The sequence below is a fragment of the Aspergillus chevalieri genome, chromosome 5 (assembly GCF_016861735.1).
Source record: "Aspergillus chevalieri M1 DNA, chromosome 5, nearly complete sequence".
In the NCBI taxonomy this organism is placed as follows: domain Eukaryota; kingdom Fungi; phylum Ascomycota; class Eurotiomycetes; order Eurotiales; family Aspergillaceae; genus Aspergillus; species Aspergillus chevalieri.
In genome coordinates, this window is record NC_057366.1 from 2,314,018 (window position 1) to 2,337,574 (window position 23,557).

The window sequence follows — 23,557 nt, forward strand, 5'->3', positions numbered from 1 at the left end:
AGGATCAATAGTATCCAGGAGTATGACACTGAGTTGGACAACGGATATAAGGTGAATATAAGGAAGAAGCATATCGATCTCCCACGGACACGGACAAACAGGGATGGAGCCCAACTGTTCGTGTGCCAGCCGCTGACTATTATTTAGAGCAATACAGAAGACTATTTACATTTTATTCGTGCCCTGGGTATCTTCACGCTTGCTCTGGCTGTTAGTTTATGTGCCGTTAAGTAATTTCACGTTTGATCCGCTCTAGATACCTGAAAAATGTATACTCATGGAAGTTTTCACATAGAATATGGATGAACATAGAGAGTATTCCTTGATTCAGTTTAACCCAATGCAAACAGAAGAAAAGCGCTAATCCTAATATAGAAACCCAACCTGAACTCCATATCGCCTATAACGCCATAATTCATCCATGTCGTATTGACCTGACCATCACTGACTAGTCATAATCTGGTGTTACTGCGCATTTTGCATCACATCCCTCATCACACCAACAGTCCTAATTTCCTCATCGTCGCCATCATTGCGCCGCACATACCCCCTTCTCTGCACATCTGCTATTACATTAGCAGTATTGTATTCCTCCTCATCTTTATCATCAACATCGTCACGCTGCACAAGCCCCCTCTGCTGTAGAAGCGTCCACCCGTTACCCTCCGGAACAAGACTATCACGCCCTTCATCCGATTCCAACGTATGTTGGTCCTGCCACTGAAGAGAATAATCGGGCACATCAAGCCCCCTCTGCTGTAGAAGCGTCCATCCGTTACCCTCCGGAACAATACTATCACCTTCTTCATCCAACGCACGCTGTTCCTTCCGCTGAAGAGGATAATCGGGCGCATCAAGAGCGTTCTCCGAGTCATAGACCTCACTATCCACTGCGCGACGGCCAATTATTTCCATCGGATCATTTATCCAGGTAATGGAGTGCGCCGGACGAGCAGTATCATGAACGGGGGGATCCGAAAGTTGCTCGGCACGTCGTGTATGCTGCTGCTGCTGCTGCTGCTTCTTGACACCCTCCGCAATACTGCTGAGTACCGCGACAATCGCCGGATCCCGGGGGTCATCGCGCTTGACTTTGTCCTCTCGCTGACTGCGTGCAAATAACGGATTGCGACCGGGCTCGATACCGGGACCGGGTCGAGCAATTGGGGTGTAGACTGGGCGGAGGTTTGGGTTGACTTGGTGTGGGGGCCCTGTGATTGTTAGTTTGGACTCTGGATGGTTTGGTTGGAGTAACTTACGTTGATCAGGAATGGTAATAGGAACGTGTGCAATTTGAGGTGTTCCGATATGTGTAGTAGGCTTGTTCAAGGTTGCCGTAGTAGTAGTGGTGGTGGTTGTGGTCGTATGTGTTGAGCGCAAGTTCGGGGGAGCAGGGGCGGCGAAGGCGATGGTGGTGAGGGTGCTAATGAGGACGAATGGGTAATGCATTTTGATCTGTCCAATTTTATTGTAATTTTCTTTAAAATGAAACTGTTGATTGTGCTGATTGAAGCTGGATTCAGGGTCTATTTATTCTCCATGCACAAGGCGAACGAGGCTGAACTGTGTAGCCCCCGATTGGTTTCGGCCCCAAATGATGGCATTGGGGCCGAACCACAAGGCTAAGTCAGACTTGCAATTAGCTATCTAGATGAAGAGGCTGTGCATAGAATGAAGTATTTCGAATATCAATTAAAATACAATCAAAATAGTATATAGTATACAAAGCTCATAATTATACCCAATGTTACAATCAACCCCTAACCCAATACTCCCTCAATCCATCCTCACTAACACACTTCCACTTCCCAATATCCCTATCCTCCTCCCTCCGATCTTGCATATTCGGCTTCAGCCCCAACCCCAAGTTATACGGTCGATACTCAGGATCCCTGCGCAAGCGCCTAACTACACTCCCATGAACCAGAGCCTGTTTCGGGAGCGGCCGTCGCAATCCATGGGTGTGCCAGCGGGTCATGACGATCGACCCATCAGGCTGAACAGCGGGGCGTTTGAACGGTAAATACTCCAATAACCGCCAGAAGAATGTTGTAAAGCCCTTTCCGGAGTCGAAATCGAGCGAGTCGTGGATTTGCGCTGTTTCTGCTGTCCGCACGGCGTTTTCATGGCTTTGGCAGAGTGTTGTTTCTGTGTTTGATGGCGATGTGGGCGTTGGAGTTGGGGATGTCACTTCCCATAGATCGGGCGTTAGTTTCTCGATTTTCTTCTCGTCGAAGGTTAGGCCTGCGCGCATGGCTTCGTTTACCATCCAGGCGAGCGGAATGTGTGATGTGGGATATGGTTCGTTGTTTTCTCTGTCCGGTCGCCAACCTCCGCCGACGTCGCTATGGTCGCCGGCGAAGTATACCTCTTCGAGATCTGTTGGTGCGTCGTCTTCGGGGCCATCTGCGTCCGCTGTGAAGACTTCCTCGGTCTGCTCGTACATGATCGGTCGGCGACGTTTGATACCCGCTTCGTTGGCGAATAGCACGGGTTGAAACTTGATGCGCCGCTCGTCAATGCTAACCGCATGTCGAGTGATAATCGGTCGCGGTTGACAAGCATTCTGGTTCGTACTCCCGCTATTCCCACTACTTTTCTCAAACTCAGCAACGCTGTTGACCGTGTCGAACAAGCCGAGGAAATAAACTCTCTCGATCGGCCGACACATCGTCTCCCTACTAATCCGCAGAATCTCATACGCCCGATGTCGTCTCCTATGCGACTGCGGCGCAAACTTCCAATCCGTAAACGCCTCCCAGACAAACGGAATCAACTCTTCATTATCAGCGCTGATCAGCCCGACATAATCGAGCATCTCGTTCAGGAAACGCGCTGTATACGCGCCCCGCGAGAACCCGAAGAGGTAGATTTTCGTGCCCGGTTTCCATCGGCGCGCGAGGAAGCGGTATCCGCCAATTACGTGTTTGTTAAAGGAGGTTGCGAGAGCAAGGTCGAGGGCTTTCTGGGTGTTTAGTTTCGCGGTTGGCCGGAGAGCGAGGTTTGCGAGGCTGCTGGGGGAGATTTCGGTGCCGATGCCGGCTTTTGACTTATTAGCATTTTGATTTGACTTGAGTTTGGTTGGGGAATGGGAAGAAGGGGCATACGCTGATAGTAACAGTAGCGATTCTCCTTCGTCCGGTCAAGGAGACGGAAGATCTTCAGGATATTGCTTTCACCTCCGTCGGCACGGAAGGTGTTTCCTGTGCCGTCGAAGCAGAGGACGAGTTCTCGTTCGTTTTCTTTCTCCATGATTATACACAATACTGATGGTGATATTGTTTGATGACAATTATTCTACATGGCAAAGGCGAGGACACGGTATTTATAACGGCGAACGGTCGTCCAGAACCGGTAAGTAAGCTGATAGTTTATGGATCGGCCTGATAATCACGCCCGGTTCACCTTTACCCCGTATCCTGAAGCTCTCCTGATATCATATTGAGTCAATAAGGCTGTGATATACAAGCAAGAGCCTTGCTGACGAGTCTTTTGGGTTTGAGCTCATTGAGGTCGAGTGTCCGAGCGGAATGTGATATAATATGAAGTGTGTTTGCCGAGGCACTAAACGAGGCATTCGTGGCGGAGCCATTGGCATTCATTATTGGCATTGATAATACGGCATATGTATGTTGATCATTAGAATCCGGATAGAATCACAGTAGAACGCCCTGTCATATTGTAGAAAGCAACGCGTGGATATTCGGATACTCCCGTTTCGGTACACTCCAGAAAAAGAACCCAAACACCCACAAGAACCCAAGGATCCTGCATCCCCTGAACCCAAACGACACTCTCCCCTTCGCCCACTTTAAAACAAGGCTTTCCATCGCACCCGCGACAAAATTCACCACAAAAAACCATACCTCCCTCCACCCACCACTTCCCCAAACCCACCGCATAACAACCGCATGCGAACACCCGCTGATCCCAAATACCATAAACACGCACCACCACCGCTCCGCCACGCTCCCCGGCCTCAGCCGCAAAACCCGTTGCCCCACGCACCGCCCGTAGTTCGTATACGCCCGGTAAACGAGGCGGTGCCAGAAACGGCCCCAAAAGCCGCGAAGGGTGTATGCCTTGCCTGGGGAGCCGAAGAGGGGAGTTTGCCAGTCGGTGGTCTCGTCGAGGCGGAGGATAACGGTGAAAAGTATCCCGAGGGCGTCGTGGGAGCAGTCCAGGGTGAGGTAGGCGGTCCAGATCCAGTCGATTGCGCTGAGGGAACGGATTGCCGTCTCTCGGTAGGTTACCGTACCTGACAGTAAACGGCGGAAGTAAATCTCCTTGGTCGGGGAGAAGTCGTCGGCTGTCAGGGGCAGGAACGGGCCTGGGAATATGTATGTGGTCCACAGGTGCATAAGCAACAGGTGCAGTGTGATACGCGCCACGCGCACGATGGTGAAACGGATCCGACTCTGTGGAAGGTCATGATTGCGATCGACCGTATGCACACCAGGTACCTGTCGTGCTGTTTTTAGAAGCTGGGGATTACTCCAGAGCTTGTATGCTGCGACAAAGTCATATCGCTTGTCCGGCGACGGGCGCAAAAGAATCCATTGCTCGATATACAGCAGCGATGTAACATGCACGAAATACACAGCGAGGCCAATGGCCCAGAGGTCTGCAATGTCCTCAAGTTGGTTGGCGGTAATTAAAGAAATGTAAGATGGGAGAAGGATGAGTGGCAGCGACCAGAGGCGGGTTGTATGATGAAGGGCGATAGACACGAAAAACACGGATGTTAGAAACGAAAATACTGGAAGGAACATGGTGCTTTGCAATTCAGTGCGATTCAATGAATCCTTCGTCCATCGCCATATATCTTTATTTAGGCTGTCTGTCGATTATTGGGGGCGTCAGCAGTGTGCCTTGAGTATGTGCCTTGGATAGCCTCGTATTTTCCAAATTAGGAATCGGCCCCAATCCACTCCAATCCCTCCAGGCACATTTTGGACTCACTGCCACGGGGCCGAATGTCAACCAAATGTTATAAAAGAAGGTTGAATATCGTCTCAATTCCCATCATCATCAACAGCTCAATCAATCAATCAATCAACCAACCAACCAACCAAAAAATCCTCAATCTCAAACAATCTTTCTATCTCTCTATCTCTACCCCAATACATAAAACAATCATCAAAATGAAGACCGTCTTCGCCGCCCTTGTCATCGCCCTCTTCGCTTCTTTCCTCCAGATCTGCCCCGCTCCCATCGGTGGCCTCGCCAGAATCGGCACCCAACTCGTCAAGGGCGCCATCGATGCCGGCTCCGACATCAACGATGAAGTCCAGAACAACTCCCGTCGCAGCTTTTTAACCCTCGAAGGCGACCACTTTGACGATCACGCCTACCTTGAGGCCCGTGGCGATGACCCGTTCGCTGGTCTCCCCGAGCCCGCGGCCACCCAGTGCAAGAACCAGCTCAAGGACGTTACCGTCAGCTTCAAGTTTAACGGTAACAATGTTGTTATTGGCAATGTGCCGGCAACTTGCATGACTCTGGCGACTGTTTTCTTGGGTGACAACCCGGGTGCTCACGGTCCTATTCCTATGAGTGAGTCGCCTTACATTGATAAAATACATGCAGATGCTAATAATATATAGGCTCCTCGAGCTTGAAGTACACCAACGTCGACCAGGGCGATATCCAGCAGCTGCGCAGCATCATGAAGCAATAGATTAGACGGTCGGTTCGGTTCGATTTATAGATACAGGAGACGGTGTTTGGTGTTTGTCTGGTCATGATTATTTCCTTTGATCTCTCGATATTCTTATGCAATATGTCTATGGTTTTTTTATGGTCTTATGCTCTTTTATGTGTTCTTTCATGCGATTGCTGTGCCTGGAGTCTGGATGTAACGGAGATTACCCGAACAGGAAATTCCCAAAATTGAGAACTCATTTCAGATTGATTAGCGGCCCCTGTTCAGCCTAGTCTATAGTAATGCCCCAATAATGGGATCTGACTGGGGTCCTGTATCAGATCAACTGCCGAACCGAGGATAATGGTTGGAACGGATTTGTAAGGTTGTATCAGATCTGTAGGCTCCAAGTATAAATTCGCTTCGTTTCTCGAACGATTCCATCTGTCAATCCGTTCATCCTTTACTCAGAGCAGGTCTCTTGATCTATTTATTTTTTATTCCACCCACTCACTCATCAATATGAAGTACTCTCTCACCCTCATCGCCCTCGCCAGCACAGCCCTAACGGCTCCCACCCAGCCCGAAGAGCGTGGCCTCTTCCCCGGCTTCGGTGACTCGAGATCCGGCTCCAGCTTTGATAACCTGTTTGGCGGGGGCTCCGGATTATCCGGCTCCGACTCCAGCTCCAGCTCTGGCACCAGCTCTGCGTCCGGCGCTGCATCGACCCCGTCGTCGACCTCGACCACCACCTCTGCTCAGGGAACGGATGCCCTGGGTGACTTTACTGACCTACTTGGAGGGTCTTCCTCATCTGGTACGTTTTGTCTTCCCCCTCTCCGTAAGCATACAGGTTGATAAAATGAAAAGTCGGCGGGACCACCGAGAACGGCGTGACGGACAACAATGAATGCCAACCCCTGACCTTCATCTTCGCCCGCGGCACCACCGAACTGGGCAACATGGGCTCCGTCGTTGGACCCCCCGTCGCGAAGCAACTGGCCTCCCAAACCCACAACAAGGTGACCGTGCAGGGCGTGGATTACCCCGCTGATGCCGCCGTACATCTCCCTCTCGTCCCCACCTATCCATGCACAAAATGCACATGCTAATAATGAAAACAGGGCAACGCTTCCCTCGGCTCCTCTGGTGGCCCGAAAATGGCCTCCCTCGTCAAACAAGCCCTCAAGCAATGTCCCAACACCAAAGTCGTGCTTGGCGGCTACTCGCAAGGCAGCATGGTCGTGCACAACGCAGCCAATTCGCTGTCCGCAAATCAGATCTCCGCGGCCGTGCTGTTTGGAGACCCGTTCAAGGCGCAGAGTGTGGGGAAGTTGGATGATAGTAAGAGGAAGGAATATTGTGCACAAGGGGATCCGGTTTGCTTGAATGGGGGGAATATCATGGCGCATTTGAGTTATGGGAAGAATGCGGAGGAGGCGGCGAAGTTTTTGGTGGATGCTTCTGGTGTGAATATTTCTTAGGTTGTGATGCTTCATAGGACGATCGAGGGAATGAGTGAAGTGGTTTAATAGTATGGTTATTCGAGTAACTAGTCTAAGCTCTTGAGCTGTGCTCTGTAATGCATTGGTTGGACTGTAAATTAAATCGACAGGAGTCGATAAGTAAACGGTATTATTACTATATTAGACTAGCTAATAGCCATGTACTATTCTGTAGATTTTAAAAGACATGCATGTTCTGGGAACGCTATACAAAACCACCCCCCGGGCAGTCAAACGATGGGCATGTCAATTGCCGTTTTAGAAGACCTTGAAGCCACCAGGCATCAAAGTCTGGAAGACACCATACGGGTCATACTTCTGCGAAATCGACTGCAGCTTCTGGTGGTTCTCAGGCCCGTAGCCGGGGAAGATCTCCTGGAAACCAGCGGCGTCGCCCCTATTCTCGTTAGCACCATACAAGCTCCCCAGGTCAGGCCCAATAGGAAATGATAGAACTCACATGTAGTTAAACGGGTCATACAAACCAGCCTTCTGCGTGGCAGCGTTGATCTTGTTGGTGGTCTGTTCAACCCACTCCATAACAGCATCGTCATACTTGCTCCCCGTCCACTCAACAACCTCCGCGTAGCACAGGTACACCTTCTTAGGGTCCAGGCCGAGGGCGTTGCCGCCGCGCTTGGCAGAGGCTTCCATCCAGAGAGAGCCAATGGGCTGCCAGTCCAGCTGGATAGTGGTGAGGTTTGCAACGGGGACCTTGGCGTAGAGCTTGGGGAGTTCGGCGAAGAAGGTGCTGTTTATGATGCTGATGCCTTGCAGGAGTTCGGCGCGGTTGGTACCGGTTACGGTTCCGGCAACAAACACATCACTAGTCTCGTTAGCATGGGGTTGTTTGAGTGGGGTGAGAGAAGCGTACTTGATGTGAGGAATGACCATGGCAGCGGTCTCATCGGCGAACTCGCGGAGGGTCTTGAAACCAAGCGTGTTGCTGACGGCGGGGATATCGGTGAATGGCTTGAAGACATCGGGGTAGCTGATCGTGTCACTATCGTAGAACAGAATCACAGACGCCATGGTGGTCTTGCCAGGGACCACGGCAGGAACGACATGAGTCTTGTGGTCGGAGATGTCGGCCGAGAACGTAGCAGCAGCCTATCTAGTCAGCAACTAACCTACCAAATCAAAAGGAAACAAGGGTAATTGCATACCTCAAGGAACTGATCCAAATACTGAGAAGAAACAGTGTACGTCCCACCCCAGATCTTTGGCGACTTGATAGTCTCAACATCAAACCGGGTAACTATACCAAAGTTGCTGCTACCACCCTTCAGCGCCCAGAAGAGATCAGGAAGATGCGTCTTGTTCACGTTCGTCAGCGAGCCGTCCGCAAGCACGATCTCGTAGTTGACCACGTTGTCGGCAGCCCAGCCGACTTCGTTGCCGTAGAAGTTGACACCTCCGGCCAGGAGCAGACCGGGGACTCCGACGGGGCCGATGCGGCCACCGGGGACGGCGAGGCCGTGGGGTTCGAGGTATTTGTAGACGTCGGACCAGCTGTGGCATATTAGCCATCGGATTGAGCACTACTGGCGAGATGTAGGGCCAGGAGTAGCGTACCGGTATGCCGGACCAACGGATAGCAAGGACTCATCCTCCGACAAACGCAGGGTAGTCAAGTTGGACATGACAATCAACACGCCGTCGTTGATGTTATTCGCACCCTGCCATCGACCCATTAAGCATCTCATCCACACCATATGTAGTAGAGACTTTATCCCTATACAGACTATCAGAGACTCACCTTAATACCCATATGCCCCCCACCACGCACCGCAAACTGCGCCCGCGCATTAACCAACCCCTTCACACCCTTCGCCAACTGCTCCCCCGATTTAGGCCGGAAGACACAGCCTGGTGAGAGAATCTCCGTGTTAGACCAGAACTCCTGAGACTCATACTTGTACACCCTGGTATTGGGGTCGTAGACGGATCCCGGGAGGGAGTCTTTCAGGGTCTGGCAGCCCGAGTTGGCGGAGGCCGAGACGGCTAGGGTGGCTGCTGCGAGAGCGGAAGAGAGACGCATTTTTGATGGTTTTTCTATTTTTTGGTTTTTTTTTTTGTTAATGTAATATATTTAATAGTATTCTGTGTGAAGAAGTGAAGAGGGATTCAAGGGAATCCCAGTGAATAAGAGAAACGAATGCATGGCCGGGGGAAATGCCGGAATGGACTAGTCCTAAGGGCAGACCAAAAACAGACTAAATGCGCTAAGAGGGCTCATTTCCGATGCTAAAATCGAAGATCAGTCCCCGGGGGGCAGGGTTTAATTAACTCCCTGAATCAGGTTTCCGTGGTCCGTGATTATCGCATTATTTATGTTTGCATAGTACAAATGAAAGTCTCCGTGGAGAACTGAAAAAACCCCAACACCGCGCTATATAACAAATATAATAACACAAATCAGATCAAAATAAAATATCATGAAATAGCGATCACCTCCGCAACCCATTCTCAACATCAAACTCCACCGTCCTCACTATCCCATCCGCCTTCCCGGACCCCAGCCCCGGCGGCGCTGCCGCCTCCCTCAACACCTGCTCCTCACTATCCCGATCCCCCATAGTCGCCCCCTTCCACGTACTCGTAGAATACTGCTGGAAATGCCCCGACAAGTTGGGATTATCGCTCCTTGGGATCGAGTTGAGAGGGTGTCCATATTTCCTCGAATGCGAGTACGAGCCGTATCCACCGTATGATAGACCAAGGAGCTTGGGGAAGTAGCGGCGCACGAACGGGCGCATGGCTGTTACGCAGCCACCGACGATGCCGAGGTTGAGTTCGATGGCACACCACATTAGCGCGTCGGTCGTGGCCCAGGTTAGGTCGGGGGAGTTCATGAGAATGTATAGGGTTGACAGGCGGATGCAGCTGACGACGCCGACACTGCAAGCACCTGTTAGTCTCTTGTAATATAGCAATAGGGAAGAGGGAGACTTACAAACACCCCATCGTAAGAATCGCCCCAACAGCAATCTTCTGCCGCATGGGCATTTGCAACTTCCACAACCACGGAATCGGCACCAACACCGTTGCAAAGTCCGTGAAGATACCCAATCCTGCATTCGCAAAGTAAAACACCGGTCTGTTCATGCAGCTTCCATCCGTGATGGCCACATCCCAGCTCTTCGCAATCGGAGTGCATGCGAATACATTGGCAAGCACGCTGCCGACCTCGTAGCCCACGGCGATGAAGACGATGAGCCACACGGCGATGTGGAAGGAGCGGCTGGGGAAGATGCGGAGGTAGAAGACGAGGACGGAGACTTTGCAGAAGCCGGTGGCGGCACAGTAGAAGATGGCAGCGATCATGTTTTCCTGCGGCGCAGCGAGGGTGAGCATTTCACCTATGATAGAAGTTGTAGGGGCATGGTAGTTACCTTCATAAACCAAGGCGAGAGATTAGGCATAGCAGGAACATCCCACATGTGCTTCCCCAGACCCCACTTGAGCATATCCAATGTCACAGCTGTCATGACAATCGACAACAGTAAAGCCATAATCATTAAGTCTGCCATCATCACCAGTCAGCTCAATCCCTCTCGCGTTTCAAATTAAGGTATGCTGGCGCTACTTACAATCATCAGCCTGAAAATTCCTCACAATACACACCCTGGTCCAGGTACGCATGGCTAGCGCAAGCACCGCCAAGGGCAGAAAGACGCAGTTCACAACAATAAACTTGGTCCCCTGGTACTCCGGGTCGACGAAGTTGGATGTCTTCCCCGGAGGGGGAGGCATGGCCGGGATGATCTGGGCGTCGGCCATTTTGGGTATTGCATGGGTGGATGTACTCTGTACAATAACCGGGGGTATAGTTGTAGAGATTGAAAAGAAAAGAAAGAGAAGAACGACTGGGGGGGGATAATAATAATAATGAAAGGAGCCCGGCAGCGAGAATTAAAAAAAGAACGAGAAGAAGGATCAACCAAATTGACTGACATAAACCCACCACCGTTGAAAATCACAGTGTACTACTATTCTTACAACAAAACCCCGGGGAATTGTCACCTCGCTCTCGATACGAAAGCATATCCCCCCATGCGTGGTACAGACTTTCGGAGCAAGAGTTCAAAGCCCTAGCCCATAACCATTGCAATCCCGATGCAAAACCCGAATCTTTCCAACAAACTCGCCCAAGCTAATGACGATTTACAGCAACTTTGTCATGCTGAAACACCGACATGATGACAGTAATGCCTGCAGACCCATATGGCGCCGAGTCAGTCCGGAATTGACTTTTTGCAGGGTAGCAATTGCTCATTCGCATCCTTGCAGAATTGAGTAGGAGGTTGTGAAGAAAAATGGGGCGGGCGATGCACGCACCGGAGATGTGGGCTCGGAGATCTTGCTGGATGCGGTCACTGCTCCTGGGTCCAGGGAGTTGGGTCATCAAGATCAGGACCGGGGAGGAGGAAAAAGAAACGTGATGAACTGATGTTTGGGGATATCGACGCTGAGTACTTGTGCATTTATGGTGCTAGTAAAATGTATGTGTGGTGTATGTTGGTATACGTATACAAGTATGCGATGCAATAGACCACCGAAGGGAATACTGACAGTGAGGAATGACCGCGGAACCGGAAAACATCAACGGCCAAAGTTTATGCTGCGTACCCAGAATTGGGACTCTTACTCTGTACGGATACAGACCTTTGAAATCAAATCAAATCATCTCCCAATATCCCAATCTCCCCACTCTTTCTCCCGCCCCTCGAACAATACACTTATTCACTGTCCCCTTCCTAGCACTGCTACTACTAGTAGTCTTCCTGGCAATAACCCGGGCCATTGCTATGGACCCGATCCCCGTCCCCTGCCCTTCAGCAAGGTTATATCCTCCCGTCGTGACGAAACCAATCAGATCCTCTTCCGTGGGAATCGGAAGTTCATCTTCTCCGTCCCCTGAACCTGAACCTGATCTGGATCCGGATTTTGAGCTTGGGCCAGAAATTAGTGATGTCGCTAGCGACCGGCGCGCGTCTTCTGGTGACATGCCCATGCTCAGCCCGGATTTGTTTTCCTTTGCAGGCGCCTTATGTAATTTCTCCAGGTCTAGCCAGCGCCGCCCTATCTCCCCCTCAGGCAGACGATAGATCCGCGCGCGCGGTGAAGGCGTGCCTCGACGCACCAGCCAGATCCGCACGGTCGCCAAGGCACCGCCGTCGCTCTTAGGGTCCATCTCGTATTGAGCAGAGAGCTTTTGCTTGGCTTCGCTTGCACGGAGTTGGTGGATGTAGATGGGCGGTCTCAGATCCCGTGGATGTGCAAGATGTGCAGCTGCATCTGCATTGGCAGGATCGTCTAATTTTTGAGCTTCTGCGGGCTGCTTTTCTTGGTGCCCTGCGTGTTCGCCGTGTTCGGAATCCGGATGCTGCGATCGCGATTGCGACTGCGGCTCCTCCCGCGAGCCTAATAATAATCGCTCCCAGTCACACGCCCATCCTCGACCGATCTCCCCCCTACTTCCTCCATTACCCAAGTCCAGACGATCGAATTCCACCCGTCGTCCCTTGGGTCGACTCCCCCATTGTTTATGTCGCTGCTCGCGCTCCTGCAGTTCCCATTCCCACCCTGCACGCGTACCAGGGAAGTCACCCGGGAACCAGGGCGTCCCCGCCTCAAAGGCCAACTGTTGCTGTTCCTGTAGTCCGCCGAAGCGTGGATTGCCGCCGCTAGACAGCGGATAGTACATGAGCGTGTACCATACGGGAAGCACGCATTTCCAGGGTAGCAGCACGGTCCAGGATCCGGGTAGATTGCCGGCGTGATCGGTGGTCTTCTTTCCGGATGCCGTCGCCGGTCGAGACGCAAAGGCCATAAGTGGAATGTGCGGATCAGAATCCTGGCGTGAGGGTCGATTTCCGGGTCCGGCTAAGGTGCGTCGTCGGTTGATCGCTTTTTGGCTGGGGAGTTGCCGTGTGGCGGCCAACCGGGAGGGTCGGTCGAAGAGCTTGGCGGTACTTTGGGTCTGGTCTGGTGGCCATGATGCAAGAAGTATGGCTTGGTCTTGCATATGCGTCTCGTCCGATGCAGGTCGCAGGGTCTGGGAAGGGAAATGAAGGCGGGGATCGGAGATGGAGAAGGCAAGGAGGGCGTTCTGCGGTAGTGAGGATGGATTTGTAACCCCCAGTAATGACGTCCACGTAGATTCTGGACTGCCAGGAGCCGGTGTTCCGTCCGTAGGCTGTAGGGTCGCGATCAGGGCCTCTGTAGCACCTGGCCCGGTCACCTCGATGCTACCAATCTCGAACCGCAGATCTTCCACCATCACCGGCGGGCTCTGCATCTTGGAGACCTCCAAGAGCTCATTCCACAATTGCAAAAATGCAGATGGGTGAACCCGAATAAAGATCTTCTTCCGATCCTTCTTCTTGCTGCTCTTGCTGGGCGCATCCGCATCCACCATTTCCACCTCCTTCGCATCCAACCCCAATCCCTTCTCCTCCGCAGCCCGTATCAACGTCACCGGCGCAATAGGACCCTTCTTCTCCCTCCCAAACACCCAAGTCTGCAACACCCTCGTCCCAGCTCTCCATTTCCTCCCCCTCACATCCCAAACCTCCTCCCCTTCAATCCCAACACCCCTCAACACCGCCTCAAGCCCAGCCTCACTCCCCTCGATCTGAATGGTAGACACATAACTCATATCCCACGCCACAGCGCCCCTCTGCCCACGCGCGCGGTGCGTCGGCCGATAACTCTTCTCCGTCGGCGACAGCGGCACAGCAAAGCGCCACGACTCTGTCATATGCGCGCGCTTGGCGTGGTATACATGCGTGGGCAGCCATGTTTTGCACCGTTGACGTTTCTTATATTTCGACTCTGGCGGTGGGGGGCGAGAGAGCTTGTATTTTTTGATTTTGGGGACGCGGGGCGCGGTGTTGTACGCATGGCTTCCGGAGGCTTCGAGTTGCTCGCGGGTTTCGCGGGATTGGTTTGCTTTGGAGTGCGCTCTTTTGGATTTGGTTTTGCGGTTGAGGTTTTGGAGACGGCGGGCGGTTTCGAGACGGAGACGGAGGTGGGAGGTTGGTTTTCGCCGGCGGGCCGTTACCGTCGGGGTGTTGTCTTCTATCATCTATTATTATTAGCTTCTTCCTTGTCCTGGGTTATGGGGGGACGTACCTCCCGCTTAGCCCTCGCCCTCAACCGCTGCGGCACCCTCTTCACATTATGGCTAGCCGTGCGTCTCCTCAGCGACCGTGGAACTTGCTGAAATGCGCGACTTGTTCCCGCAGCTTTCGACTGCTGGATGCCCCGTTCTAGAGCTTGGATCTCGAATTCGCGCGCGGACAGGTACGCGGCGGCATCGAGCTCGCCGGACGCGGAGAGGGCGGCGTCGGCGGACTGGGCGGCTAGAGTGCGCGCATCGAGAGTTTTGGCGCGTTTGCGGTCGGCGGAGGTTTGGGGGGTGGGTTTCTTGCGTTTGAAGGGTAGGTTGGAGGACATCTTGGTGTTTGTATTTGTGGTGGTTGTACGTTACAAAAGTGAGTACTAGACTTGGTGAAGAATCGATCGGCCGAAAAGGGTTTAGCGCGGTACACAGTCAGAATAAACGCCTGCCACGACACTTACAGATACATACCAGGGGTAAGAGTCAAATCAATCCTGGTAAAACGCGCTTACTGTAGATCCTAGTGCTACAGACTGGGGTCTGGGGCAAGGTTAAGCTTGACACTACTGGAGCAACACTGGAGTAACACTACGGCTGACAACATCATCGTGGAGGTATAGAAAATTTTCATAGCTTCGTTATTGTATTCTTCTATAAGAAAAGCTTTGGATCTATCGACGCGTGGCCATTATCCTCCGATTCAATTATTGATTAAGCATTTACAGCTGGTTGAGGACGTGCTCGGCACGGGAGAACTGGCCCAGTTAGCGGGGTTCATCTGAAAATATAAATATATAAAGGGCGAAGTATACCTCAAGGTGGTTCATGGCGGGCTCACGAGCAGCGTAGGTGACCTTGCCGTGGTCAATGACGATGGCGTAACGGCCAGTGCGGCCCTCGTCGTCAGCCCAGCCAATGCTCTTGGAGAACTTGGCCTGGGGGTCGGAGAGGAAGAGGATGTCGTCGTTGGTGACCTGGTTGGCCTTACCCCAGGCGCTCATGACGAAGGCATCGTTGTAGGCAAGGACGGCAACAACGTCGACACCCTTCTTGCGGATCTCAGGGAGCTTTTCAATGTACTCGGGGACGTGGTTGGCAGAGCAGACGGGAGTGAAGGCACCGGGGAGGGCGAAGAGGATGACCTTCTTGTCGGCCCACTCCTTGGAGGCGTGGTAGTTGATGGGGATACCGCAGGAGGTGATCTCGCCCTTGTCCTCGGACCAGGGGATGTAGCTGTCCTGGTCAGTGCCTGGAGCTCAGAGGAAAGAGAAAGGAAAGAGAGAAAAGAAAAAAGAACTTACGAGAAGACGACGTCAGAGGGGAAAGCGTCACCAGCGTTGAGACCAGACATTGTGAAGGTTAGAGTGTGTTGTTTGATGTGGTGTTCGTTGAAAGGGAAAAGTGCAGAGTAGTGTGGTAGAGAGTGAGAGAAGATGGGAGAAAAAGAGAGAGGATGGGGTATATATAAGACCGAGGAGGGGCAGCCGTGGCGTGGATCCACTAGTCTATTCACCATTATCTAATGCCCTACATGTTCCATTCATTAATATTATTACTGTATTATTTTCTTATTTGACTCTGCTCTCCTCATAATAACACCCGATTGCTCATGCCACTCCCCCAGAAAGATACCGAATGTGCTGGACGGGATTATCAAGAAAGACCGTCTGGACGCCCCGCCGTCGGTCCCCGCCATCCGTGGTTACAAATGTCACAAGTACACACCCTGACCAGGTATATTCTGGTCAATTAGTACTATCGAATGGTCTATTGACTCGTAAAACCAAGCAATTAACAATTGACCATTTTACAGAGCTCTCTGTATATTATTGGAATGAAATGACGAGGTACAGGTGCACTCACCGCCCACATCATTGCCCCACGATAGCTACACGTGATTCGGGATTCGTGTTTTCGGACAAGAAAACGGCTATTCTTCCTGTTTCCGGTATTTGGTTGAGCCGTTCTCGGGGTATCTTGCCACTATTGCCATCTGTTATTACCAGGGATAATCTTCTCTGGTTTGAATTAATTGATAACACTAACTGGAATGATAACATCCACGTGCCATCCGCCAATCACATCCCGCGTCGATTAGCGATCACGGGATTCTAGAAGCCGGCGATTATCTGATCATTCGTTATCAATCATCTATGTAGCCAGAATATGGCAAATTAAAGAGCTTAGATAGATGACTGAGAAGGACAGTCCATCGTGGGCTGTCCAGGAGTACAGTCTTCCAAATCACAGAGTACCCGGGTAGTTACTCTGTACGGACTATTACTCCGGTGCATCAACCTTATGCCACCAAGGTAGAATATCCTTCGTGCTAGGTAGATCATGACAGCTGTCTTGTATGGTTCAAGACATGTGCGGCACCGCTTGTGGAAGTATTTATTTGAATTGCGCAAAGTCTAAATGTACACTGAAAGGGGTTTGTCCATTCGCGAACACTCGAAGTAGGTTTTCGCAATTGGAAGGGTGTTGATGACATCCGGCTCTCATCTCGACGCACCGTCAGTCTCGATCTACCAAATGAATACGAGGCCGAATAATGGTTGTCATCTATTGCGCTGAATATGACCACGGTCTAAGAGGCCTAGGTTCCCTATCATACGAAGATACTCCGGGCCTTCGCGTAAGGAACATCGTGGTGGGCCGTCATCGTCTCTGAAGCGTTGCTTGGTATACTGTCGGGCGCCCATGCGGGGCCTGGCCTGGTATCATGCCGATTGAGTGGCAGGATTACCTGCACGTCCAGATCTGGGATCACATTCGGCTGCTTTGACCTCGATTGCTTTGGCCAGCTTATCCCGGTCCATGTTTACTGTGGCCCCACGGGTACTCATTCTCTTGTGCTTGTCTTTCGTTGGATTTGATGAAAATCACAAGTACGATCACATCAAAGAAGTCATTACGCATCTTCAAGCAATTTCTCCAAATTCCCGATAAATCCGACCTCCATATCCACCAGTGAGTAGCTACTCACGTTATCGGCATCATACCAGCGAAGCTAAGTCGTTAATGGACGCGGATAGCCAATGTCTCCCGTAGTCTCGTCGCAATTCAATGTGGGAGCAATGGTCAGCCAAGGTAAATCCGGGAGCGTTTCTTGCAGTGCCTTCATGCTGGAGACCTAATAATCAACTGTCATGCCATTGACTTCAAGAGTAAGCAATTTCACGGTTGTGAATGGTTCTGTCGCCAAACACCACTGTAAACACCCTTTCCAGAGTATCTGCTTCCATTTTGCTTGAACCAATGGAAATGCCATGGAGTTGATGGAAGGAAAACAATTGGGCAACCTTTTCTTTTACTATAGCAACCTGTCGTGTTGAATGGAAAAGGGACAGGTAGTTCTAGGTAGTGAAGACGGGACTAAGCTCCCATTTCTAATCTAGGGGCTAGTGGGTGGACGTCGTCCTGATGCAAGATACTACTAAAAAAGCCGTAGACACAGTGCCTTGAAGAATATTAGACTGATTGATTGATAGAGCACTCTAGGACAAAGCCAAGCTCGAATCTATAGCAGTACAATACTTACTCCGTACCCGCTCCTTTATTTTGCTTTTTCCCGATGTTCGCTTGACATGGCATATGTCCCTTGCATGCTTCAACCGTATCGTGGCGTATTCTCCCTTGATCCCACAAATTCAACCCCTTCCACGCCCCTGTCTTCCAAGAATTGTGGCAAATAATGCGGGAGACGTTGGGCATGGAGTAAGAGGTCGTAGGATCGCAGATACGGTAGCTAAGAATCGAACAAAGCACTAATGCAGCGCACATCGATCGCGTCTGCATAGCACATGCTGCTAGTCCATGCACTGTCAGCCCCAGATGGACTCTGTATTTCAAAGACCGGTCAAGGACTGCGAATAGACGGAGTGGTGGAATGTCAAACCCAGGACACGAGTCTACTTGAACTGTCAAATGCCTCTCCTTGTAGTTTCCCCGGGCTCAATAGTAAAAACTAGTCTGACACGCTCACAAATCCCCGGGAAGACAAGCTTAACCGATGTTATGTAATCCTGGACCCCTCCCTTGGTTGACAGCGGAATGTATACAACTTCGAAAGAAGCAGGACGGCGAACTGCAGACCTGGTTTGATTGCGATGCAAGATAATCAACACTCTTGCGTTATCGCTCCATGCTGCAAGATTCCAGAGAATATTCATGAAGTCAACGGGTTTGCCTATCGTTCAGTATCGATGGACCTCTCCGCAGACGTACCAGAATGAGAATTAGCTATGTGCATTTCTCTTAACAGATGTGATCAAACCTGTGAAAGACTCAATCCTGTGATGAGAATCCAGATATGCGTGCCGAGTCTCTCATTTCTTGCAGTAAGACATCGAGGATGGTCGACCACAGATGGCGCATTCCAGTCAAGCCGGGGAATTTGAGGAATCCAGAAACCAAATACGGCAGTCAATAGGCCGTCCTTCCATTCCAGTGAGGTCCATTTGGGTGCGGCATACCTAGAGGTCTGGTTCTGCTTGTTTTGTTTTTTCTCTTGTTGTGTCTTGCGAAATTCTGGTGGGCTGTTGAGAGAGCAACGGGTGGATTGAGTGAGGGACTGTCAGATCTACTCGTCCTGTCTTCACTCATCCGTCCCTACCTTTCTGTCCAACCACAACAATTTGACTGTCACTCGTCAAGTCGCTAGCTGGGGACGTCTGCAGGTTATCTGTTGGAGTCTATTAACACAAGCAGGGAACGCGCTCTACGCCGGTCATTCACTGACTCGCTCACCAATACAGCCAACACCAGCAATCGTCGAACCAACTGTTATTTACGCTTTTTTTCCCCCCAGACATCAGATAGGTGAGTCTTCTATCCAATCTCGTGCTTGCCACTGCCAATATCTAACACGCTTTCTCTTTCTTCTGATGCAGGCCCGACACGACGAGATTCAGGAGAGATCATTACATGCTCCCTGATCTCAACGCGAGAGCCTAGGTTGTCCGGCAATGGACGAGTTCACAGCTCAGCAGACCGCCCGGCAGCCGTTCACAGATGCCAGCAGCAGACTCAATGCCAAGTCCTATAACTGGGAGCAGCATGGAGAGTCCGAAGGAGATTACTTCAAATCGGATCCCATGTCAATCGTGACAAGCCAAATATCACCACGGAGTAATAATTACGGAGACTACCTACCGTCGACCCCCGGCCCGCAAACGCCTTCTAAGCGAGTGTCCGCCGTATCAGCAGCATCTACTGTCCTGTCAGGTAGAGGAAAGAGAAAGACACATGTGGGACCATGGCATTTGGGAAGAACGCTGGGAGAGGGCGCTACAGGGCGCGTGAGACTAGCGAAACATGCTATCACGGGGCAAGAAGCTGCCGTCAAGATAGTGTCCAAAAAGTCTGCCAGGATGGTTCAAAGTGAAAGCATTGCGGCCATGGACCGACGTGTTGGCAATTTCGCTGGAAACACAGCGCGCCCCATGCCCTGTGGTATCGAGCGGGAAGTGGTTATCATGAAATTAATCGAGCATCCCAATGTCATCAGTCTCTACGATATCTGGGAGAACCGAGGAGAGCTGTACGTGCAGCAGGAACCCCTGGTTTTGTCGCTGTACACAGGCTAACATGGCCCTAGGTATCTTGTCCTCGAGTACGTCGAAGGTGGTGATCTGTTTAGTCACGTCTTTAAGCACGGCGCTCTGGCGGAGGAGGAAGCAGTGCGACTATTCCGTCAGGTTCTCGCCGGCCTTGGCTTCTGCCATCGATTCAATATCTGCCATCGTGATCTCAAGCCAGAGAACATCTTGTTGGACTCATGGCAGAACGTCAAGCTTGCGGACTTTGGGATGGCCGCCCTGCAACCGAATGGTCACTGGCTCAAAACATCGTGCGGAAGCCCTCATTATGCCGCCCCTGAAATCACCTACGGGAACCCGTACCGTGGTGATCGAGCAGATATCTGGAGTTGTGGTATCATTCTATTCGCCTTGCTAACGGGGTACCTGCCATTCGAAGGGCATGATGTTCCCAGCACACTCAAAAAGGTGCGACAGGGCAAGTATAGAATCCCCGACGAGGTCAGCCATGAAGCTGCAGATTTGATCCAGCGGATTTTGCAGCCCAGGCCAGAACATCGCCTTACGGTACAAGAAATTTTCGACCACCCGCTGATGAAGAAGTACGAAAAACTACACCAAGCCATGTCTAAGCACTACGTCGGACCGCCGCCACCTCTATCTGTTTACGAGTGTGGTGATCCAGTTGGTAGTGTCCAAGAGATTGACATCGAGATTCTTCAGAACCTCCAGACTTTGTGGCACGGGGCAAAGCCAGAGGTCCTAGTGAACAAAATCCTTTGCTTGGAGCCTACACAGGAGCGTATGTTCTATAATGCGCTTGTTAGGTTCCGAGACGAGCAGCTGGAGAACTTTCAAGGACAGCCACTGGAGTACTCAGCCAGTGACTACCATCATATTTCACGACGGCCAATGCGGGCGAGGAGCAAGCGATCCCCAAGCCTTCGTAGCCAACATGGATCTGTGAGACGACAGCAGTTTTCGGTCAAGAAGCAGGGTAATCGTCGTGCCGGTTCTATCAAGGAGCCCATGTCATCCGCCAGCTACGACCCGTTCCGTTCACCACGCAATGTCAGGATACCAGAGGCAGAGTATGCACAAATCACGATTCATCGCGAGTCATCGGATGCTACCATGAGAACACCTGCTAAGGACATTGAGAGGCCGGCGAACCCTACCCCTGACGACGACATGGATGAAGACAGCGAGTCCCCGCCAAGCTCACCTTTTGCAGTCGTGCGCAACAAGAAGCCCAAGGGCACTTCGATGAAGACTTCACATTCTCGGACATCCCAAACGAGCTCCCGTCGAGGGACCGCACATGCGCACACACCACGCTCGGCAAGTTATCGCCGTAATGTTTCGTTCCACCACATCCGGCATCGGTCCCAAGGCTCAGCTCACGGAAAAGGAAAGCAAGCACCGCCGAAGCAAGTGACTCCTAGAAAGCAAATGAGTCATAGCAGCCTCGACGTGCCCAGTGATGCTGTCTCGGACCGTTACGGCAGCCCTGCCTTGCCAGTCCAACCGACTGTTGTCCGTGGTCCTGGCGTAGCAGTGCGAAGCTGCCCACAGCCAAAGAGACTTCGAGACGCCGACTTCATCTGGAAGGACGAGACGCGCCAGATCTCTCAAGAGCTGAGCAAGATTTGTGAAGAAGCCTTCAATGGAAGCTCAATGTCTACCGGATGCACGACTAGCGTTTGTGGTGATACCGAAACACCCCCTACCTCCTTATCCATCGCCAGCCTTGAGAACTCGCAGCATCAGATGACAGCCAATAAGACCAAGAGCAAGGCATTGCCCGACACACCCAATGCATCGCCTTCCCGGGGCGGCCCGGATCTTGCTGAGACCCGTCGCTGGCTGATCAAGCAATCGAGACAGGAGCCGTCTGACACTCTCCCTACTTACCTGTCTGGTGTGATTAATCAGTTGGATCGACTTATCGAAGAGGATGCCGCCACCAAGCAAGCTACCAGACAGCAAAACCTAAATGAGTCCACGTCTTGGACAAATGACCCGTTCGTGAGCTCCGCCGAACCAGGTCATCTCCCTATCATCTCCGAGGAAATGAACTGCCCTACGGACAGCAAAAACCAGCTGCCCGGCAGCCAGAGTGAAGAATTGAAGACAACACCTATCATTGGGACTCAGGGCCAGAGCATACAGCGCGAGCCCAAAACGACAATCCGCATGGTGCCGCACGACTCGATGCGCTCCCTCGCAGAGATCAAGCCCTTGAACATTCGTAAGAAGGGCAGAGAGCCTGAATCCGAACCGGCAAGCGAGGATACAGAGCGACCAAGATACGCTTCTGCGCCAACCCGGTCAAGTCGAAACGTGTCTGGACTTGACCCTATCGAGGAGCACCCCGGATCTCAGACCTGCGGTGATGGTAAACCCCAGGAAAACAAGAAGTGGTCTTGGTTTAGGCACAGGTCGCATGGGTCCAGAGAGAATATGGCAAAATTCGTCAAGGACAGGCCTATTCAACCAAGTGCCGAGACGATCGTCGTTCACGAAGCCAAGCAGCCGGAGGAGCGACCTCCTACCAGTCGCAAATCGTCCGCTGAGTCAATTGGAGGTCTCTTCAAGAAGCTCATCAAACGGAAGCCGAGTAAGACGGCTCTCAATGAACATGGTCAAGGTAAGCCTATCCACCATCATCATCTCATCCCTCTATCTAATTATCCCCAGAGCCAGAACAACAAGACCCCAAACCCACCGTAACAATAACCGAAAACCCACCCTCCCCAACAAAGGCCAAGAACAACAAACAAAAACCCCTCCCCCGCCGCCCCCGTAGCTACACCAACAACAAAAGCACAAACTGGTTCGCCCGCGTCTTCCAAATCAAACCCGCCACCCGCGTAATGGCCCTAAACACCACCAAACTCCACGGCCGCAAAGAAGTCTTCCGCATCCTCCGCGAATGGAAACAATATGGCCTCGAAGATGTTTACCTGGACAAATCCAACAGCGTGATCCACGGGCGTGTTGGGGAAGCCAATTTCCTGCGCCTCCGGCCCGTCGAGTTCATTGCGGAGTTCTATACGGTGCTTGAGCATAAGCGAGAGGCTAATTTGAGTGTTGTTAGGTTCCGGCAAGTAAGGGGTGCGGCGTCATCGCTCGGGAAGGTTGTTGATAGTTTGGGAGTTGTTATGGGGCAGCGGGGGTTGCTGGTGCAGGACCCGGGGAAGGCGAAGAAGATGGCGAGTGTTTTTGATGATTTTGCGGATTAGATGTCTCGGTTTGGACCCTCTCTATTTTGTTGACCTTCTTGGCCGATCACTCTAACCTTGGTCACAACCGTCATCCAACTTCGACCTTGCATTTCCTTTCTGGTTCCCATTGCACAAACCTTTCCCTTATTCACCCTTTTGCCTACGATTTATTGTCAAAGTCACTTGTTTTGATCGCATTGTCAATTATCCTTGCGCTGGTATACGATTTGATTTGTACCTTCTTCCTCGTTTATACTGCATCTCATTTTGATTTCCATTTCTTCTGTGACTACCTACTGTTTGGGTTCTTGCTTTTGTTTTTCATTTCTTTTGTACCATGTCGCATTTGTGAAAGAAGTAATTGACTTGATCAGATCTTGCTCGATTTGAATTTATTTGGCTGATTTGGTTTGTCAATTGATTGAGTACAGCATGCACAAACCGGGGATTTGGCGTTGAGACATTTAGGTTGATCCGTTCAGGACATAGAAAAAGAAAAAACAACAAAA

The 23,557-nt window shown here is 51.5% G+C and overlaps 10 protein-coding genes across 10 annotated transcripts; 3 read left to right on the forward strand and 7 right to left on the reverse strand.

Moving 5' to 3' along the window:
* Nucleotides 1-465: 465 nt before the first annotated feature.
* Nucleotides 466-1,449, reverse strand: ACHE_50817A (uncharacterized protein; the record flags this gene model as incomplete). The annotated part of the gene is made up of 2 exons (XM_043280576.1): nucleotides 466-1,211; nucleotides 1,260-1,449. 2 exons carry the CDS (start codon nucleotides 1,447-1,449, stop codon nucleotides 466-468), a joined length of 936 nt encoding a protein of 311 aa, XP_043138141.1.
* A 304-nt stretch (nucleotides 1,450-1,753) lies between these two features.
* On the reverse strand, nucleotides 1,754-3,252 carry ACHE_50818A (T6SS phospholipase effector Tle1-like catalytic domain-containing protein; the record flags this gene model as incomplete). The annotated part of the gene is made up of 2 exons (XM_043280577.1): nucleotides 1,754-3,042; nucleotides 3,108-3,252. 2 exons carry the CDS (start codon nucleotides 3,250-3,252, stop codon nucleotides 1,754-1,756), a joined length of 1,434 nt encoding a protein of 477 aa, XP_043138142.1.
* Nucleotides 3,253-3,674: 422 nt separating this feature from the next.
* ACHE_50819A (wax synthase family protein) lies at nucleotides 3,675-4,772 on the reverse strand (the record flags this gene model as incomplete). The annotated part of the gene is made up of 1 exon (XM_043280578.1): nucleotides 3,675-4,772. The coding sequence occupies one exon, from the start codon at nucleotides 4,770-4,772 to the stop codon at nucleotides 3,675-3,677; it is 1,098 nt and encodes a 365-aa protein (XP_043138143.1).
* A 372-nt stretch (nucleotides 4,773-5,144) lies between these two features.
* Nucleotides 5,145-5,680, forward strand: ACHE_50820S (uncharacterized protein; the record flags this gene model as incomplete). Its single annotated transcript, XM_043280579.1, has 2 exons — nucleotides 5,145-5,556; nucleotides 5,607-5,680. 2 exons carry the CDS (start codon nucleotides 5,145-5,147, stop codon nucleotides 5,678-5,680), a joined length of 486 nt encoding a protein of 161 aa, XP_043138144.1.
* Nucleotides 5,681-6,166: 486 nt separating this feature from the next.
* ACHE_50821S (carbohydrate esterase family 5 protein) lies at nucleotides 6,167-7,128 on the forward strand (the record flags this gene model as incomplete). The annotated part of the gene is made up of 3 exons (XM_043280580.1): nucleotides 6,167-6,461; nucleotides 6,515-6,705; nucleotides 6,769-7,128. 3 exons carry the CDS (start codon nucleotides 6,167-6,169, stop codon nucleotides 7,126-7,128), a joined length of 846 nt encoding a protein of 281 aa, XP_043138145.1.
* A 279-nt stretch (nucleotides 7,129-7,407) lies between these two features.
* ACHE_50822A (FAD-binding oxidoreductase) lies at nucleotides 7,408-9,190 on the reverse strand (the record flags this gene model as incomplete). The annotated part of the gene is made up of 6 exons (XM_043280581.1): nucleotides 7,408-7,546; nucleotides 7,610-7,975; nucleotides 8,024-8,259; nucleotides 8,316-8,661; nucleotides 8,725-8,828; nucleotides 8,909-9,190. 6 exons carry the CDS (start codon nucleotides 9,188-9,190, stop codon nucleotides 7,408-7,410), a joined length of 1,473 nt encoding a protein of 490 aa, XP_043138146.1.
* Nucleotides 9,191-9,599: 409 nt separating this feature from the next.
* ACHE_50823A (uncharacterized protein) lies at nucleotides 9,600-10,932 on the reverse strand (the record flags this gene model as incomplete). The annotated part of the gene is made up of 4 exons (XM_043280582.1): nucleotides 9,600-10,050; nucleotides 10,106-10,482; nucleotides 10,545-10,675; nucleotides 10,743-10,932. The coding sequence occupies 4 exons, from the start codon at nucleotides 10,930-10,932 to the stop codon at nucleotides 9,600-9,602; spliced, it is 1,149 nt and encodes a 382-aa protein (XP_043138147.1).
* An 898-nt stretch (nucleotides 10,933-11,830) lies between these two features.
* On the reverse strand, nucleotides 11,831-14,613 carry ACHE_50824A (ribonuclease P/MRP protein subunit POP1; the record flags this gene model as incomplete). Its single annotated transcript, XM_043280583.1, has 2 exons — nucleotides 11,831-14,242; nucleotides 14,290-14,613. 2 exons carry the CDS (start codon nucleotides 14,611-14,613, stop codon nucleotides 11,831-11,833), a joined length of 2,736 nt encoding a protein of 911 aa, XP_043138148.1.
* A 384-nt stretch (nucleotides 14,614-14,997) lies between these two features.
* On the reverse strand, nucleotides 14,998-15,629 carry ASPF3 (peroxiredoxin family protein; the record flags this gene model as incomplete). Its single annotated transcript, XM_043280584.1, has 3 exons — nucleotides 14,998-15,033; nucleotides 15,091-15,511; nucleotides 15,580-15,629. 3 exons carry the CDS (start codon nucleotides 15,627-15,629, stop codon nucleotides 14,998-15,000), a joined length of 507 nt encoding a protein of 168 aa, XP_043138149.1.
* A 3,619-nt stretch (nucleotides 15,630-19,248) lies between these two features.
* ACHE_50826S (serine/threonine-protein kinase) lies at nucleotides 19,249-23,066 on the forward strand (the record flags this gene model as incomplete). The annotated part of the gene is made up of 3 exons (XM_043280585.1): nucleotides 19,249-19,823; nucleotides 19,881-22,471; nucleotides 22,522-23,066. 3 exons carry the CDS (start codon nucleotides 19,249-19,251, stop codon nucleotides 23,064-23,066), a joined length of 3,711 nt encoding a protein of 1,236 aa, XP_043138150.1.
* Nucleotides 23,067-23,557: the final 491 nt, after the last annotated feature.